The sequence below is a fragment of the Mus pahari genome, chromosome 8 (genome assembly GCF_900095145.1).
Source record: "Mus pahari chromosome 8, PAHARI_EIJ_v1.1, whole genome shotgun sequence".
NCBI classification, from domain to species: domain Eukaryota; kingdom Metazoa; phylum Chordata; class Mammalia; order Rodentia; family Muridae; genus Mus; species Mus pahari.
This window is the reverse complement of record NC_034597.1, coordinates 44,891,272-44,910,500: the sequence shown is the minus strand read 5'-3', so window position 1 is coordinate 44,910,500 and position 19,229 is coordinate 44,891,272. Positions and strand designations below refer to the sequence as shown.

Below are 19,229 nucleotides of genomic sequence, written 5' to 3'. Positions count from 1 at the left end.
TCTTATACTCAAGTGACCCCAAAAACTCCACCAGAGAGCTCCTATAGCTGATAAAGATTAATTTTTTTAAAAGCCTCACAGATCCATGAATTTCCCCATGAAACACTGGTGTCTGAAAGAATCTTCCCCCTTACTAAGTGCTAGGGTCTATCTAAATTCTGCAGTTAATAAAGCTAGTTCTAAATCATGGGGTAAAGGGCAATCCTTCAGAATTCCAGAAGATCCTTGTTTGCTTATGCTTTGTGAAATTGTAACAGGAATAACATAATGGCCTGATGTGCATCATGGGGACCTGTGTGTGGATCCCCAGCAGTCACATCAGAATCTAGATGCTGTGGGGTGCACCTGCAGGCCTCCAGTAGACATGTCATAATCCAGATGCTGTGGGGTGCACTGCAGTCTCATTTCTGGGGAATGCCCAATCTATTTTAATAGGCAAGCTACAGGTTCAATGATAGACCCTGCTTTCAAATAGAACAGGTGGAGAGCAATAGAGGAAGATGACCAATGTGGGCCTCTGGCCTCCACATGTATATACCCACATAATTCATACATATGCTGCTACAACAACAACAACAACAACAACAGCAGCAGCAGCAACTTTGTCCTCAAGTATTCAGTCTGATTTGTTAAGTTCTCTATATTTTACTTGCAAGACAATCTCAGATTTTAGTTTGCCAAGTATCCTCATGATACAAGGCTATTATTTACCCTCACAGCACATGATACATATAACATGGAAACACTTAGGGGCATGTTAATACCACATACATGGGTGGTTGAAATTTTGTATACATCTGTGTAGTCATTTAGAATGTAGCTCTTAATTTTTCAATTCTTCTCATTATTTTAATGCATTAGTTAAATAAATTTAATGATTAAAATAAATCAAGAGGCAATCAGAAAGTATTAACTAGGTCTTTGAAAAATTCCAGTTCTTTGTTATAAGTTTAAATAACAAATTAATGAGTGCCTCTGGGAGCAGTTTCTGGTATCTGAGGTCTGCTTTGTTGATAGTTTGACAGCAGAGGGCATGTCCTGTTATTCCATCTCTGTAGCTAAGCAGGCGACTACAGGAGCTCTCAGCAGTCTGGACTGCTCTCACCGGCATGGTTGTGTTCCTACTCTATGCCCTTGATAGAGCAGATACAAGCTCTCTCATGGGCTCTAAGATCTGGTGTGGGGGTATACCAAGTTTGAATGTATTATGCTAGGAGAATCATCTCATTAGAAACATTCTTTTGATTTTCTGTGTAATTTAATTGGCAAGCAATACTGTCTGGTAAAGAATGAAGCTTAGAAGTTCTGAGAAATGGATCAACAATAAAGAGCACTTGGTATTCAGTCATGAGAGTGGGAGTTCAGATTCCAGTTTGCTGGCTGTCCAGCAAGTACTTATTACTGAAATGACTAAGAACACCCTGTTCTCACTTCAGTTTGTGCTTGCTTAGACAGCTCTCAGGCCTTCACTTCCCTCCTCACAATAGTCATGCCTGCCTCGGCAACACATTGGAGATTTCTATGGTCTTGTCTATAGTTCAGATATGTTAGCCAAAATTATTAAAGTAAATTAAAATAACTAGAATAAATATAAGTAAAAAAAAAATAACTGGCATGTTCTGTCTAAATTGATATATGCTCTGCCAGGAATGAATGTTTTAAGGTTTCTTTAATATTACTTTTATCTAACTTTGATATAAAATATAGTCTTTGTGGTTTTTGCCTTTAAAATATCTGTATCTCTGAACTATTGTACTATGAGACATTCAGAGGCATAAGTCGGTGTAGGGGTAGTTCTGATGCTGAGGTCCTGTTTCCTATTGGTTTTTGATCTGTCAGTAAAGAAGCCATGGGCCAATTATTGGGTGGAAGGAATAGGCTGGACTTCCAGGTTCCTGGAGGCAAACAGAGAGACAGAAAGAGAGGAGAGACAGTTTTCCATGCATCTGATAAAGAAAAGTATAGCAGCAATGTGAAATCTCAGAACAGAGTGGCCACACAGGCCACTCCTACAGGCAGGTGTAAGGGATGTTTAGCAGGGACTAGATGTAACTGAACAACTGAAGTTTAGGGCAGCTGGGAGGTGTGGAGATAAGAATATTGATAAGGGCACGCTTTTTTAGACTGGAGGTAATGGCACCCAGAAATTGTGTCAAAAGGCAAGTTTAATGAACAACTGTGTGCCTGTGTCTTTTATCCATGGATTCAAGGGAAGCTGGGTGGGGGCTGGTAGCCCAGCCTATTCCCGGAGCTTAGGTAGGGGAGCAAAAGCTATGTGCAACAAGCCAGACATAAATAAAACAGATTTAAAAATGTTAATCGACTTAACCAGCCTGGTTGTCAATACATTGTCTCGCATGGATCACATCAATTACTCCCAATCCAAAGTGTTTGACAACCTCTTCTTGCCTCAAAAGAGTAACAGAAATCAGCTACAACACATGTGTGAACACACAAAAAACATACACATATTTGTGTGTACATACATATGTACACACAAAACAAACACACTTGCACCCATATATGTGCATACTCACACACATAAATATATCTAAAAGTAAAATCTGGGAAAAAAAAAGGACAAAGATAAATATTAAAGGAAACTTGGAAACAGTTTATAAAATTAAACTGTGATAAGGTCTGACAGGCTTTCCTGAAACAAAATATGAAATTTCCATGAGTTGCTCATATATACTTATCGACTGTCCTCATCACTCTTTGACTGGTTGAAGGGGAAACATGACAACCAGTCAAGGGGCAAACCAGAAATCCTCACCCACACCTTGCTTCCTACTCACTCCAAGCCACTGGGACTTCACATCAGCCAAAGACCTGCTCAGACAAGTGAGATCAAAACAGACATGTGAGGTTAACGTATCTGGTTGAGTCCTGGAGAGCCAAGGACCACAACAAAGGCTTATAGTGATGACACAACTCCATGGGAATCTTAGCAGGAGTCTGGAAAAGGAGAAGCATGAGAGTGAGGAGGCTCTGTGTCGGGATGTCCACTATGCCATCCATTGCCTGAGGAGCATGCCCATATTCAACGCTGTTCTGCCATTGTTACAGTTTTCAGGGACACAAAATCCTCTGCGAATTGTCTTCTGTCCACAAGTCTGTCAATATGGGAGCAATGTCCAAAGTAAAAAATTCTCTCTTCAGACACTGAAGGAATGGAGACCTCTCCCCCCTTGACTGTATGCTGAAAATGCCTCTGGTGAAGGAATTTATGTCCCACTTCAAACTCCAAAAGCAGACTTGTACTTACCCACCACATGAAGACACCCAAGTGGTGATGAATAGGTTTTTCTAAATCTGTTTGACCTCACAGACTCTGTGGTTCTTCATAAAATTCCCAACCTCACATTTCTTATAAAGTGCAGACCCCTGCTGTGGTACCCAGAGCTTCCCAATTTTCCCTCTGCATCTTGGTCTCTGCTCTCACACTGACTATAACCTAGGCATCATATTGTATTTTACTCAGTACTTTCTTTTTTATTAATTATTTTATTCATTTACATTTCAAATGATATTCCCCTTCCCTGTTACCCTTCCACCAACCACCATCCCATCCCCCTCTCTCCTCCCCTTTGCCTCTATGAGGGTGCACTTCCACCCATTCACCCACTCCAGCCTCACCCCTCTAGCATCCCCCTACACTGGGGCATCAAGCTTCTCTCCCCTCCCATTGATGTCATCCTCTGTTACATATGTATCTAGAGTCCTGCCTCCCTCCATGTATACTCTTTGGCTGGTGGTTTAGTCCCTGGGAGCTCTGAGTGGTCCAGTTAGTTGATATTGTTCTTCTTATGGGGTTGCATCCCCTTCAGCTCCTTCAGTCCTTCTTCTAGCTCTTCCATTGGGGTCCCTCAGCTCAGTCCGATGGTTGACTGCAGTTATCTGCAACTGTATTAGTCAGGTGCTGGTAGAGCCTCTCAGGGAACAGCCATATCAGGCTCCTGTCAAAAAGTGCTTCTTGGCATCAGCAATAGTGTGGTGTCTGCAGATGGGATGGATCCCTAGGTGAGGCAGTCTCTGGATGTGAAGATTATGTCATTTAATACCACAAGTTTCTGGTCTGTTTTAAATTTGACAAGAATGCAGAACTTTGACTGAAACAGGGAGTTCACATAATGGTATTGAGGGGCATATCTTTTACAGCTAAAATTAAGTTTATTTTATTTTCTAACTTTTATTTTTGCATCATGAAAAACTATGCATTATGGGGTTGAATAGAAATTGCATGTTGTGCATTTTAAGTTAAACAAATTCATTTTCTAGGCTTAGTTTCATTTTTCTGATGCAATCTTTTAAATATGTTGCCCAGGCTAGCCTCTAACTTTTAGACACAAGCATTTATCCTTCCTTATCCTCATAGGTGTCTGGGGCTACTAGAACCCTGAGATGCATGACCTGAACAAATGTAAAGATTTTTTTTTTCAGTAGAATTTTTGTTTGCATATATGTGGGATGATGAGAGCACATCTTGCAAAGTGTTAGGCAATGAGAGGGCCTTCCTCCATTCTGTGTACCACTGAGGACCATAAATACTGCAGCCGCTTCTATTAAGTAAAAGGCCCTTAGGCCTTTGAGATGGCTCAGTGGATGCGGCACCTGCCTATGAGCCTGGTGAGCTGAGTTCAATCCCTGGAACCAACAACGAGGAAGGAAAGAGAGAACTAATACCATAAGACACCTTCCAAATTCCACACATGGGCCAAGCACACACACACACACACACACACACACACACACACACACACACACACACACACACTTTTAAAATAATAAAATATTAAAATATAGTTTAAAATACTTTATTATATAAGTATATGATGTATAATATATTTTTTTACATTTGAAGTACAGAACTTATATATAATAAATTTGCATTTAGCAATAAGACTTAGAAGCTAACAAATTATTCTACCTCCTGAAGATTTCTCTCATCTCTCTCTTTCTTACTATATATTGTAATATATATGTATACATATTATTTATAACTTACAATTATATATATTATATATTATTACTAAATGAGTAACTTGAATTATCTTCCCCTGCGGATGTCATTTGTCTTCTGTAGAGATGATTGCATCCTTGTGAAGGCCTCCTGCTGCTTTACATTCTTGAGTTTATTGAAAGTAGATGAGGATATAAAAGGCAAAACAAGAGGAAGTAGAGGAGGTCAGTGGTCATGTGAATCACTGCTTCCCTGGTCATCAGAGGAAATAAAAGTAAAAGAAAAATCTATGTGATTTCTGTTCCAGAAGCCAAAGTCAAGGTCTCCTAATGCTGGACTGTAACAACCACACATTCATAATGCTGTTGACAAGAGTGTAACGAGACAGGGCCTCTGTAATGTACAGTTGCCACAAACCAACCGCACAGAGAACTATTTTTACAACCACTCAGGAAAGCAATTCATCTAAGCTAGTTAAGGAAATAGATGTAAAACTCAAGCTGCAAAGGGAGACTGGAGAAAGCAAGCTATGACTCCAGCTTGGTCTGTCTCTGGCCCAATGGTCTAGTTCTCACTGAGTGACCCCTTCATCTGATCCTGCAAATGAAAACTCCCCTGCATCTCTGCCAGGCTTAGCCCACAGCAGGGCTTTGCTGGAGCCTCAGCTGCAGGTTTGGGTATGGGCTGCAGGTGCCTGGAGAGCACTGTGCACTTGCTGCACACAAGTAGATGGCTGAGTCTCCAGGCTGAGAGTCTTTGATGTGCAAGGAGAGCTTTTTCTCCTTTTTACTGAAGAAGATTGTGAATCGTCCATCTTCCTTTTTATNGNACACTGAACNTATGGCTATCAGGAGTGNAGGGCCTTCCCCAGGGAACTNCTGGTACCATGGGAANTAGTCAAAAGCACTGTTCTCATAACTGCAGTTCAGAATTGCGGTCTCTCCTTCCCAGACTGTCAGAGATTGGGGACTTTGTCTCACCTGCTGCTGGTCACGTTTCTCCTTCTGCTGGCCACTCACCCCTGTGTAGAGAAATAGCAACTGTTGTTAGGTTCCCAGGAATATACTTCCTGCTTAGATATCATGACTTGTCTGGTACCCCAATTCTCTCATGCCTCCACGTTAATCCCATATCCTTAGGATTCTCCTCCATGACTCACCAGCTAGGAGAAGGCCTAGGAGTAAACACGATGCTGTCAGGATCTTGTCCATTCCTCCTNGACTGAAGCTTGGGGGAACTCAGGTGGCCTTTTATCTCCCACAGAACACGGACTTCAACTTCACATGCACCTCAGTTCTTTCAGCAGGCTCCACCCTTCACAGACACTTTGTCTGAAGCTCTTTCTGACGTAGGAAGCACTTCCTGTTCTTCTCACATTTAGTATAGATGAAAATAGAGTCATGAAGATTACAAATCCCTTCCTTATAAGGACATTACACACTGGTGGTAACAATGTACATTCTTATGGCCACCTACTAAAGCAGTATAGACATTGATATACCCATAAATCAGAGTTTGGCTCAAAAGTCATCAAAGAAGTTTCTTACAGTAAATGGGAATGAGAATTAACACAGAGCCCCACTGGACAATGTACATAGAGTGAGAGACTTTGGAACACTCAGCCCTCAATGGGATGTTCTCATCAATGTGCCCCCTCAAAGTTTGGATCCATTTAGAAGAAGAGGTAGAAAGATTGTAAGAGCCAGAGGTTGTGAATAACTAACTCTAAGGAATAGTATTTTCTGGACACAGCAGGACTGATGCACAGGACTGATTTACAGAGACTGTGGCAAGCAGCCTACATGAAACCTGCAAATGTTCAAAATAGAAAAATCCAAGTACTGGGAAGGGGAAGTGAATTAGGGATGTCACCCTTAACCAAGGCATTCTTTGCAATTAATATTTGTGTGTCTAGACAAGACAATGAAGGAAAGGGTATGAACAGTGCTCCCAATCCAGTCAGAGAAGATCCTGACTGAGGAGATGTTGTGTCTGGCTTCAAACTATGAGTAGGTTTCCCAGTGGAAAGGATATATAACAATTCTAGGCTCAGGTAATATCAGTGTGGAAGAAGAACAGTTAAGGTATAGGTGACTGCATTGCAAACTTATATTAGGGAAATTGATGTGTCCCTGGACTTGAATCTAGTAGTACTCACTCTTACTAGTAGCATATCAACCCTACGAGCCTGGGATAGACAGATACAATATTTTCAATTAATATTAGTTTTCCCAGTGGACCATTATCAGACATATCAACCATATTCCATAGTAGGTCCCATGCTTTGGACTCCACACAAAATGGGATCTCTGGTTGGTTTTTTTGTTTGTTTGTTTTGTTTTGCTGGGCTTTTTTGTGGGACTTTTGACATATTTTGTTTTGTTTTTATATTTTTCTCTTATTAGTTTTTATGTTTATTTTGATTTTTTTATTGGAGAGAAGTAAGAAGAAAGATCATGATTTCAAGTGGGAAGGAATTTAAGGAGAAGCAGGGGAACTGAAATATTATCAAATATATTTTATTAGAAGTTGAATAAAAATTTAAAACAGTAATAAAGATTAAAAAAGAAAGAAAAGATTACCAATGACCCAGCTATTCTACTTGTAGGTATTTCTCCATGCTAGAAAGATACTATATATATGCATTTTACAACAGCAAGGCCGGATAGCCAAGATGGAGAATCAGCCTGGTACCATCTGTGACCAGACAAATGAAGAAGATACTGCACATGAAACAGAGAGTGTGTTCAGCCATATGAAAGAGCTAAATCATGTCATTTGTAGTAAAATAGAGTTGGAGAATATGATACTAAGCAATAAAGAAATATATCCTAATTTGTTTTTATGTGTGAAAACTAGAAAAGAATAAGTTAAGGTGATCTGAGGATAGAAGTAAGTTAGACTGAGGATGAGGAAGACGTGCTATGTATTTGATGAGTGCCTAGCTGCCTACCGTATGGGCAGTGCTTGGGTGTCTATTATGACACACATAGTTCCAATCTTCAATGGAGAACAGAAAACTGAAGCCTACAAAGACACCTGTTTGTCTAGACAAGACCATGAAGTAAAGGTGTGGAGACTGCTTTCCGATCCAGTCAGGAAAGATTCTGATTGAGGAATAGTTTAAAATGGCTTCAAACCATGAGTAGATTTCATGTGGAAAGGATATATAACATAATTCTAGGTATGGGTCATATCAGTGTGGAAGCAGAATGGGCAAGGTATGGCTGTCAGCATTATAAATGTACAGTAGAGAAGTTAATGTGGCACTGGCCTTGAAGGATAGCATGAATCTAATAGTGTTCACTTCTAAAGTCCTGTTTGTCAACCCTATGAGCTTGGTATAAACAAACGTAATAGAGTTAGATGGCTAGGTAGATGTGTGTATTTGTTTTTCTCTAAATATACTTAAGCAAGTTAGGAGATAATTCATTTGTATGCAGTGTTTAAAAATTAAAATGTATTTACATAACTTACCTCTTTCTTCTTCTCTTCCCAATCTCTACCATAACTCTACCTTCCACATATTCATGGACTCTTTAAAACTAGGCATATGTGCAAATACATATGCAAATGCAGCCTGATGAGTACATAAACTCATTGGTTCATTGATAGGTACTTAGAAGAAACACACTTCATTTCCTCTGATACAGCACTGCCCCTCTGTGGCCAAATATGGAGCTCTTCACTCAACAATTTCCTGAGCTAAGTTTCTGTGAAGAAATCCGTATATCAATGACTTTTCCTTTGGTGCCAATATTCCTTCCCATGGAAAGCGATTTTGTCCTGTTGAGGACAGCTATAGCACACTTTCCTATACTGGGGTGTGGCTTGGAGGGATCTGGAGTATTTGCTTAAGATTAGTGGACATTCCTGGGAAGAATAATGCTTTTGCAATGTGATGTATGTACCACACCTGATGCAAGTGAGGTCTTTTCAGAGCACACAGTGGGCCCTCAGGCACTGCATTTCTGATTAGACTCCCCTTCTGAATCCAGAACCTGTGGAGAAAGCAGCAGAAAGAAAAACGTCAGCAAAACTGAACTAGAATAGAGCAAGGAAATTAAGATCTGAAACAAACAAAAGAAGAATTGTTGGAAATAAAAATATATAATGAGGGCTGGTGAGATGGTTCAGTGGGTAAGAGCACCCGACTGCTCTTCTGAAGGTCCTGAGTTCAAATCCCAGCAACCACATGGTGGCTCACAACCATCCGTAACGAGATCTGACTCCCTCTTCTGGATTGTCTGAAGACAGCTACAGTGTACTTACATATAATAAGTAAATAAATAAATCTTTTATATATATACATATACATAATGAATCAAAGCACACAGTGAAAAGCATTATTAAAATACTCAACCAAACTGAATGAATGAATGAATGAATGGGATATTACTGAGTGGTTATTGCTGAGAATTAATATTAGGGACGGGGAAAAGGTGATGAGTACTGCATTCAAACATTACTTAGGAAATAAGAAAAAAAACTTCTGGAAAATTATCTAGAGACCAAACCCCCAAACTCATGGGGAAAAGAAGGACCTGAGAAAAACACTAATAGCATAGACAACGATTCAAAATATTTTAACATAAATATTCCCAAATGTAGAGAAAGAAGCAAATATTTGAACACCAAAGGTCCTTAGAACCTTAAGTATACATGACCAAAGGAGAATCAGTGTATACCATATTTTAGTCAAGATGTCAAAAATACAAAGCAAAAAGAAAATGTGAAAAGACATAAAGGGGAACCCACTGTTTACAAAGACAGAAATTCCAGAGTAATATCAAAGTCTCTCTAAAGCAGAAATGATATCATTTAAGCACTGAAGGTAGATTAATGCTAAACAATATTTCTATACTCTGAAAATTAACTTTTAAACCTGGTGGGGAAATAAAGACATTTCAAGATAAGCATGAGCTAAGGGAGGTCACAGTCATCAAGTTACAACTGCAATCGATATTAAAGGAATAATAAATACAGAGGAAGACTAAAGTCTCAATCAATGAGAGGAAGAACAAAAGATCTGTGCTAAGTCTCTTTCAGGTCAAGCCCCAATAAACTATGATGTCAAACTAGGCCCCAAATCTTTGAATCTTAATATTTACAACATGGGGCATAAGCTTTAACTTTGAGCATTTTAGGGATATTCTAAATCCTCTCTGTACAAGTTCAAATGAGTTAAAAGAATTAGAAAGTTTACATGCTGTATGACAACTGTAAAGGAAACTGTATTTATTACACTACTGTTAGAACAAACATATGGTAGCCCTAAAGTTACTAGAGATAAGGAATCTGTTTTAATTATTTTAGTTATTTGAAAATTTCATAGAATATATCTTGGTTATATTCACTCCACTTTGTCAACTCTTCAAAGACCCCTTGCCCTACACAGCCTGCTTTGTGTCTTAAAAAGACACTTAAAGAAATGTTTTTGACCAAGAATTGTTCCTGACTAAAAGAAATACAAGGACAAAAATGGAGCAAAGATTGAAGAAAAGGCCATTGAGTGACTGGACCAACTTGGGATCTACCTATGGGGTTTGGGCACCAAGTCCTGACATTATTACTGATGCCATGTTGTGCTTGCAGACAGGAGCCTAACATGGCTGTCCTCTATGAAACTCTACCAACAGCTGACTGAGACAGATGAAGACACTTTCAACCAACCATTGGACTGAGGTCAGGGACCCTTATAGAAGAGTTAGGGGAAGGATTGAAGGAGCTGAAGGATATGGCAATCCCATAGGAAGAACAACAATATCAACTAACATGGACCCCCAGGAACTCCCAGAGACTAAGCCACCAACCAAAGAGCATGCATGGACTGGTCCATGGCCCCAGGGCACATATGTAAGCAGAGGAATCCCTTGTCTGGCCTCAGTGGGAAAGGGTGCACCTAAACCTGTGAGACTTGATGCTCCAGGAAAGGAGGGTGAGGGGGTGAGGTGGGGATGGATGAGTTGAGTCACTCCCTACCAATTTCTATACCTGCTCTGGATCATATAACCATGACACCCCACCGAGAGGACCATGGACAGTCAGTCACATACTGCAATACTTGGAATCCTTTCATGGAGGATCCTCTGAGAGTGGCTGTCTGTGCTGACTGGTAACACTTGGGGAAGAGTTCTCGCTCCTGAAACATTCATCGCTAGGCCTTGAACCTGCCTTGCTGCAGCCGAGGCTCAAGAATCCTGTAGGATCTTAACCCCATGTCACGGTTCAATTCCCTAACAGGACTGTGGCCCTGGTCTATCAGCCCTTCGGCATATGCTTACTGAACTATGCCTATCTGTCTGCGATCAGTGCTCGTGTGGTTTGTGAAGCAATTCCCGGACCCCAACTCTCACAAATATCCATCCATCCAAGAACATATTCTTTTTTTTTTTTGTTATAGAAGAAAGTTTATTTGGACTGACAGTTCCAGAAGGAGAGTCCATAGTGACAGGGAAACAGGGTGGCATGGGAGCAGGACTCTGAGAGACTACATCCATAATCACAAATAGAAAGCAGAGAGAGAGAGAGAGAGAGAGAGAGAGAGAGAGAGAGAGAGAGAGAGAGAGAACCCTGAAAGTGGGGTGAGGCAATATACTCTCAAAGCCTAATATTAATGACATGCTTCCTCCAGCAAGTCTTCATATCCTGATGTTCCATAACTTCCTAAAACAGCAGTAACAACGGTACCAACTGTTTAAATATATGAGCTAATGGACAACATTTCTCATCCAACTACCACAGGATCTAACAGTGACTATGGAGAACCCTTATCCTCAAAATGTCCACATTAGTTGAATGATAGAGAGAATATGGGGTTAAAATGGAAAGGGAGCCTTTATTTTATAATTCAGTAACTATAATAATGCTTGATTTTCTCATTTCCTTTGCTGCTCTGAGCAGAGTTATAATTGATGTGAAGCTGTTCATAAACCAACCCAGTAAAATGAATGGTAGACACGCCCAGTCTGCTTAGCCAGGATGGCATGCGTGGTGAGTGCCAAGAACATATTCTTAAACATGCAGTGGACATTCTTCAGAATAGGGCAGAGTCCTGGTTCAGAGAAACTGCAAGGATATGCACAGGACTTAGGTGAGGGGAAAATATACCTTGAGTCTTGCTCACATCTGATTAACAGCATAGAAATGTTTGGGGATGTTTTCCCACTGCATCAATAGGCCAAAAGCATGTGTCCACCCTTACCATGGCCCACTCTGCTCAGGACTGAAGGTGCTTGAGACACATCTAAGCTGCATCACGGTCCACAGCAGTTTTACATGGATGACAGCCTTTGCCTCTCTCTCTTTTTGCTCCTTACCCTTTACAAGTTCAGCACACTGAGGCTAAAATGGTTACGTTGATTCAATCATCCCATCAGCTTCTGTTAGCTCTGAGTTGAACTTTGCTGCTTCAGGAGGGAGTATGTATTGGGAAATGAAGATAAAGGAAACCGTGAACCTACAAGGCCCAAAGCTTACCTGAGGGTGAAACTCTACCCATACAAGAAAGAGGCATTAAGCTACACAGATATTCTGTGGTGGTTTCCTGATGTCTGTGACTGCAAAGGGCCACACCCACCCAGCTGAAGGTTTGTGTGCGGGCTGCAGGTGTGTGGGGAGCACTGTGGGTCCATAGCACAGAGATAAGTGCCTGAGTCTGTGGTCTGGGCAGAGGAAATGTGTAAAGAGCTGCGACGCTCATTAGTGACTGTGGTGGATGTCAGTCTCCCACTCTTCTTTGTTCCAGAAGGATTGTACAACAGGCTGATGAGGCTTCCTCGAGGACGCTGGTAAAACCACTGCAGCTGGGTTGCTGTGGAGGAAAAATTGCACCGAAGCTCTGCGATCTCCCCCTCCTGCAGAACCAAGGACACAGGACTCTGCTGCACTTGCTGCCCTTTCACCCCTGATCAGAAACAGAGAAAGAGACACAGATGGCTGTCACTGCAGTGTCCACAGAGCCCTGAGCACCCCCATGTCCTCTGAGAAGGTGGGAGCTCTGCAGGACTCCTGAACTGCTCCCCCCACCCCTCCATGTGCTGAGCCAGATCCCCTCAGGCGCCCTGAATGCTGACAGCCAGACTCACAGCAAGGCTGGGTGCACAGAAGCCCCAGCAGAGAGCTCAGCAGCCTCTTCATGGTGCTTGTGTGGCTGCTGGAGACAGAAGCAAGTAACCAGCCCCTGGGCTGTGGTGTCAGGGTGGCTGCTGAAGTGTCCCCTCCTTCTTCTGCTACCAGTCAGCTCCACCCAGGAACCCTGCCTGGCCACACCCTGCTGAGTTCCCTCCCAGCCTTCAGAGCCTGAAGCTCCTCCCATGCCAGATGTGGCTGAGAGTCTGGCTGGAGACAGTGAGGGAAGAAGGTTCGTCTTTGATGACATTGGGATCTTAGGACAAGTGAGGAAATTTTGAGGAGAAGGGGACCAGTTCCTCCTAAGAATAAAATGTCTCAACTGTATCAACAAGAGCCCGAGGAATCGTGTAAAAAAGAGCTAAATATTATATCCAGAATATAGGTGCATGCTTTGACTAAAATATTTTCATTGACCTTGAATTAATTTAAAGGAGATACTCCAGTCATACAGAGTTACATGATATTAATTATTATGTAGTATAGATTTAATGGTCTTCTTTTCTCAGAATAGATAAAATGTATATTTGGACACTCTTGTTACAACCCAAGTTTATGGTAAATATTTTTAAATGGCCCATGAGGAGGAGGTGGAGGGGAAAACCAAAGTCTGTAAGCTCCAGAGGAACAGGGGCAAGAAGCGCTGGTGCATTATTGCACATGGCAACTGCAGGGAACAACATACAGTGCATTTGTAACAATAGAGGCATGTATTTTAAAGTTTTTTAGAACATTGCAAAATTCCTGAAGGTGCCTGAGATCCTGGTGTCTTACTGTCCAAGTCTCAGGTGGTTTGTGTCCAGCTCTGCACTAGTGACTCGGTGCAGAGAGGCATCCAGCTGCCTCAGTCTCATGACCAAGGGAGTTTTGATCCTTTCTGCATGTTGTCTGAAAGCCTCATCCATGCCTGAGACAGGCCAACTTCCTGGTGTGAGCTTCAGGAGGCCCTGGAAACCCAGGCGAGGTTGTCACACATGCAGGGAAGGACCTTGAGGGACAAGGGATGAGCAGCTGCCCCTCAGCTCCAGAGCAACTGCTGCACATGCACAGATGCAGCCATCAGGCTGGGGCATCCCTGGGCTCTGCATCCTCCTGCAGCATCAGTGCTGTGTGGGGAGCCCAGCCACAGGAGGGTCTCTGTTTAGAGTGAAGCCACACAGCATTCTTTCTGTGAAGACAGCCTGAAGGAGAGTGACACTCACAGAGCTGTCCAAGCTTCAGGATGCACAGCAAGGTCACCAAGATGAGCAGAAAGCAGCTCACTCCTTCCTGGGATTTTCAGAAAACAAATATAACTGGGACACCACCAATGCCCAGGAAGTGCACATAGCTTGAGGGGATACTGGTTCCTTCACAACAGGGAGACTGAAGGGACTGGCAGGAAGAACCATTCTTGGTAATAAACCTTCCTCTGGTATCTGAGATTCTTCCTCCATTGTTTAAAATCCTCTGGATAAAATATGTCTATTCAGGACTGTTGCCTTAGAAATAGAGTGTAGGCTTAGATTTTTCACCATCTACTTCAATAAGGATTCTTAAATGCTCCAATCTCCCTTCTAACCCACTAGTCAAAAGTAGTGGAGAAAGATAGCTAATTGGATAAGGGGGATATGGAGCTGTTTAACAGTGGTTCTTTGGGGGAGATTTTAATCTTAGGATATTAGCAGTCCTGTCCAAAACATCAAACATGAACAGTAGCAGCAGCTATAGCCAGAAGAAATCATAAGGCTCCATCAAATTGGCACAAGTCTGTTGGGAGCAGCTGGAATACTAGGAAAAGTTTTTTGGAGGGTCTCTCTCTATGAAGTCATGGCAATCAAAGATCTGTGAAGACCAGCAAAGCAATGTGAGGGATACCGATGCATGAGCATCCTTTCCCTGTCTGTGGGGTTACAGTTCTATTCTTTCTAAGCATCCTGTATCCTCTCAAGCATCTGCCTCAGCAAAACATGATATGCCTTCTCACAAGACAGCTTCCAGAAAAACACACATGTGTCTGCCTCAGCAAAACATGATATGCCTTCTTACAAGACAGCTTCCAGAAAAACATCACATGACACAACCGAGTCTCCAAAGTAACCAAAAAATTTCAACTTAAGTAGAGAAAGTAGATTGTTGTATCTTTCCTCTAGTCTACAGAAAACTAAGTTTCTATTTAGGGAACAGTGTCCTCTAGAGGACAAATTGCAAGATAAGGTTAAAATTTTGTTGTGCTTCTCACTCTCTGGCTCTCACGTGACATGAGCATCACGTAGGAAGAGGAAAACCTCAATTCAATAATTATACCCATGAGGCTGGGGTCTGGGTCACTGAGTGCCTTGTGATCCTGGGTTGTATAAAATAGCAAGCAGAGCAAGCCATGAAAAGCCAGTGAATAAGCATCATTTTATCATGGTTTTCCTTTAGTTTCTGCCTGGATTCCATGCCCAGACTTTCCTTAATGACGGACTACAGTCTGTAAGCTGAAATAAACCCTTTTTTTTCTAAGTTGGTTTGGTTCATGTTTTATCTCAATAACAAGGACACTAGGACAGAAATTGGTACCAATTCTGATGGACCTGACCATATGGATTTTTATGTCATGAACTATTTTGTGTATGAAAGGTAGGGAATTTGGAGCATCTGACCACGATTAATGAGATGTGGGGATTTGGAAGGTGAGGATGCTGGTGATGGTCCCTGTTTGAAAAGTTCAGAGGGAAACTTAAGATTTCCTCAAGGACTTTATTTGGAATGCTTGTGTGGTATTTTGAGTTAAGAATCTGTGGCTTCTGGTCAGTTAGGGCTGAAGAATCAGCTGTGGAGTGAAATTTCTGCTTTCCTAAGGCAATTGATGCTGGTTAAGTATAAAAATCATGACCAAGCCTGCTCAGTCAGTCAACAGGTTCTCCAGCACGGGAGTGAGGATTAAAAAGAAAAAGACAGTTAGACAGACAACATTGTAACGTGACCCCAGTCCATTCTGAGACTGAAGGCAAATTTTTATTTTCCAGTCCACTTTTTATTCCATTTTTAATTACATGCAAGTATTTTGGGCAAGCAGTACAATAAGGAACTAACAAAGCAGCATGGAATTGTATGTGCTATGCTGCCATGACAGTTGTTTCAAAGGGCTTGTCATAATGACCCGAATATTGGAACTGACTTCCTTGTCCGAGCCCAAAAATCTTGCCTGAAGCCTAGTTCTTCTGTTCCACCCTAAGACTAAAATTCTTGCCTGACCTTACTTCTCTATTACAGCCTAAAGTTAGCCCTAATGTCAGATTTCTGGCTGAGCTTACTTCCTTGTCCTAGGCTGATGTCAGATTCCTGTCTGAAGCCCACTTCTTTGTCCTTAGCCAATGTCAGACTCCTGCCAAGCGGTACCCCAAAAGGCTTTCCACACATTAATAAGTGACAAGAATCATTAAAGTGAAATTTAGAAAGTCTTTCATCAGGGTTTACACACAGATATGATCCAGAGGGGGCCAAAAATGCACCTCAAGATGGCAGCCAAATTTGGTCAATAATATATAAATGTCTTTCAGAAAAAAAAAGCAAAAAAACCCATAGTAATCAAATAGGTCATGTAGAGAATTTGAGGCTTGGGGATTTGAGGTAGGGTAAGAGTCCTTGAAGATGCTGTGAGAGGGTGTTAGTAAAGGGGAAGCTTCAGTTGTAGTGCAGATCCTAGCCCAGTGAAGACGTCATGACTTTTGTGGGATGAGCACCAGGGATGGCAGTAGTTATGGAGAGGAGCTTGCTCATATAAGCATATGAGGCAAGGCATGCTTGCTGTGCCTTGTAGCGTCGAGAAATTGAACTGTGCAAGCCCTTTGGAGCCCAGACGACCACCAGTGAACTCCAGAAGCCAGATACTAAGCTACATTATTTGATTTACAGTGGAGAATGTTGACTTTACTTTGATATGACTGTAACTGTGCCTCGGTCCTTCATTTTTGATTCTGTGAAAGAATTTGAGTATTTTAGAGACTGAACTTGTAAAGTATTCAAATGTAGGGCTTTTAAAGTTATCCTGGGCTTTATATCATGATATTAGCATGAGATCTTAGAAATAACAGAAAAGGAAAGGTTATGTTTTAATTGTGATGCCTTTGTGTGCCGAGTTGTTAAAGGGTCAGTTCTATGGGTTAGTGTTTTGCCAACTTGATACAAACTAGAGTCACCTGGGGTGAGGAGACCTCAATCGAGTGTTTGCTTCCTCCAGCCCATGGGCATGCTTGTAGAGGTACCTTTCTGATTGGTGATTGATCTGAACTGCCTGGCTCACTGTGGACAGTGCTCACTGTGGGCAGGTGGAGCGTCCTAGCTTGCGTGAGAGAGCGAGCTGAGCAACACGAGAAGCAAGGCTAGGAAGCAGCATTTCTTCCTGGTTCTGCTTTAATGCCCGCCTGGAGTTCCTGCCCTGACTTCCTCAATGTTGACCTGTAACCTGTAAACGGAAACAAACTCTTTCATATACGACTTGCTTCTGGCCCATGGTTGGTTACAGCAAAAGGAAAAGTAGCTAAAACACTCACATATCAAGGAAAAGTTATATTTTCTAAATTTAACTATAAATTCTAAAGTGTTAGAACCCAAAGTATTAAACTTGCGACTTTAAAAACTTGTGAACTGAAAATGTACATAAAATTTTTAGATTGTGAAAAATACAATATCTTAAAATATTTTAAAGGAATATACCAGAAACATCACAGTTCAGAAAACTATAAAAAATATTTCGTTGCTAAACCTCTAAACATCATCAAAATGCACCATAAGTAGAAATTTGATTGATGCCACTAAGAATGAACTCAGTATTTCTTTTTTTCCCTTTCCATGGGAAACATTATAAATGTGCTGTCACAAGAAGACCTAAATAAGAATTATGGATCTAAAAATGATTTACAGAAGTAAATCAAGTAAGTAATTGGCCTGAAACTTATCGTTTCCAGTTTGCTGCACTAATTCAAAGTTAGATTCAACATGTGTCAGACTGATTAGGTACTTAGCTACCCATGGAAAAGTCTCTTCACCATTTCTCTGAAGTGTAATTGAATCCTAGGAGTGACACCTGTCATATTGTAGGCGCTGTCAACAAGAGATTATGCCAGTCTTGCACACCAGAGGGCAGGACTCATGAGACCTTCCATTTCTACTGCCATGATGTAGTTCTAGCAAGGTATTGTGTATTAAATCATGCAAATAAACATATCGAAGAATCAGTACGATTATTGTAAGCCTTAACAGGTACCATTCGGTGTGGCAACTTTGTGCCAAAGGCAGCACAGGAAGGACAGACTCCTCCTTAGACAGATCAGAGAGAGCAGTGTGGTAGCAGCAAACAGTGAGAGCAGAAAAGCCTACTGGAGGAAGTTAGGGAGGGAAGATAAGGAGTCCAACGCTGGAAACTGGGGAAACAAACTGACTCTGAGTTAAGCAACAGAACAGGAAATCACAGTATAAAGTAGCTGTAGCTGAAGGCTGTAAAATCTTGATGGCAACACCTAAGTGTACAATGAAAAATATGTTGGCCACACAATTCCGTGAAACCCAATTATTCACTTTATCTAAATCCAAAATATGGTTATGGCCACTTTATCATCACTTGGAAGATTAAGGTTGTAATAATTGGCATCAGCCAATTCTAAGTCTATACAACAAGTTCATTAAGTTGTGTATACTTGGAGTCTAGTTAATTTTGGTGTGTGATATTTTTACTTATTTTCAAGACTTCCTTATAATAAAGTTTATGAAACGAAATAAAATTGTAAGAATGGGGATTTAGAGAGAAAAGGCCTCCAATATATTTTAGTTTTGAAAACAATATAAAACTCAAAAATCATGTGAACATACCAGAGGGCTCTTCTTGAGCCTAGGACTCAAAATAAGAAACTCTGAAGCATGAACTCTTTTAGATCATTTATCAGCTACATGATAGAGCAGAATTTTAATGTATCAGTTTGCCACATTAATATTCACAACATTGGCAAACAAGACATACTGATATTGACTTTTTACATAAGGAAGGCTAGCCCTGAGACAGAACAATAAGCTTTTACAACTGCTGCAGACGGACCTCACTTGGGTCCCCGATCTGCGTGGAATGGGTCTCTTGGTTGCAGGTGAGCGAGGATTCAGCAGCAAATGAGTGACA

General features: G+C 41.3%; 2 gene segments (V, D, J or C); both read right to left on the bottom strand.

Annotated features, from left to right (window-relative positions):
* The window catches only part of LOC110325298, a 525,591-nt gene that overhangs the window by 451,682 nt on the left and 54,680 nt on the right, over positions 1-19,229 (bottom strand).
* Positions 5,596-6,191, bottom strand: LOC110325301. The segment is given in 2 exon segments: positions 5,596-5,984; positions 6,123-6,191. Coding segments are annotated over 2 exon segments (441 nt in total).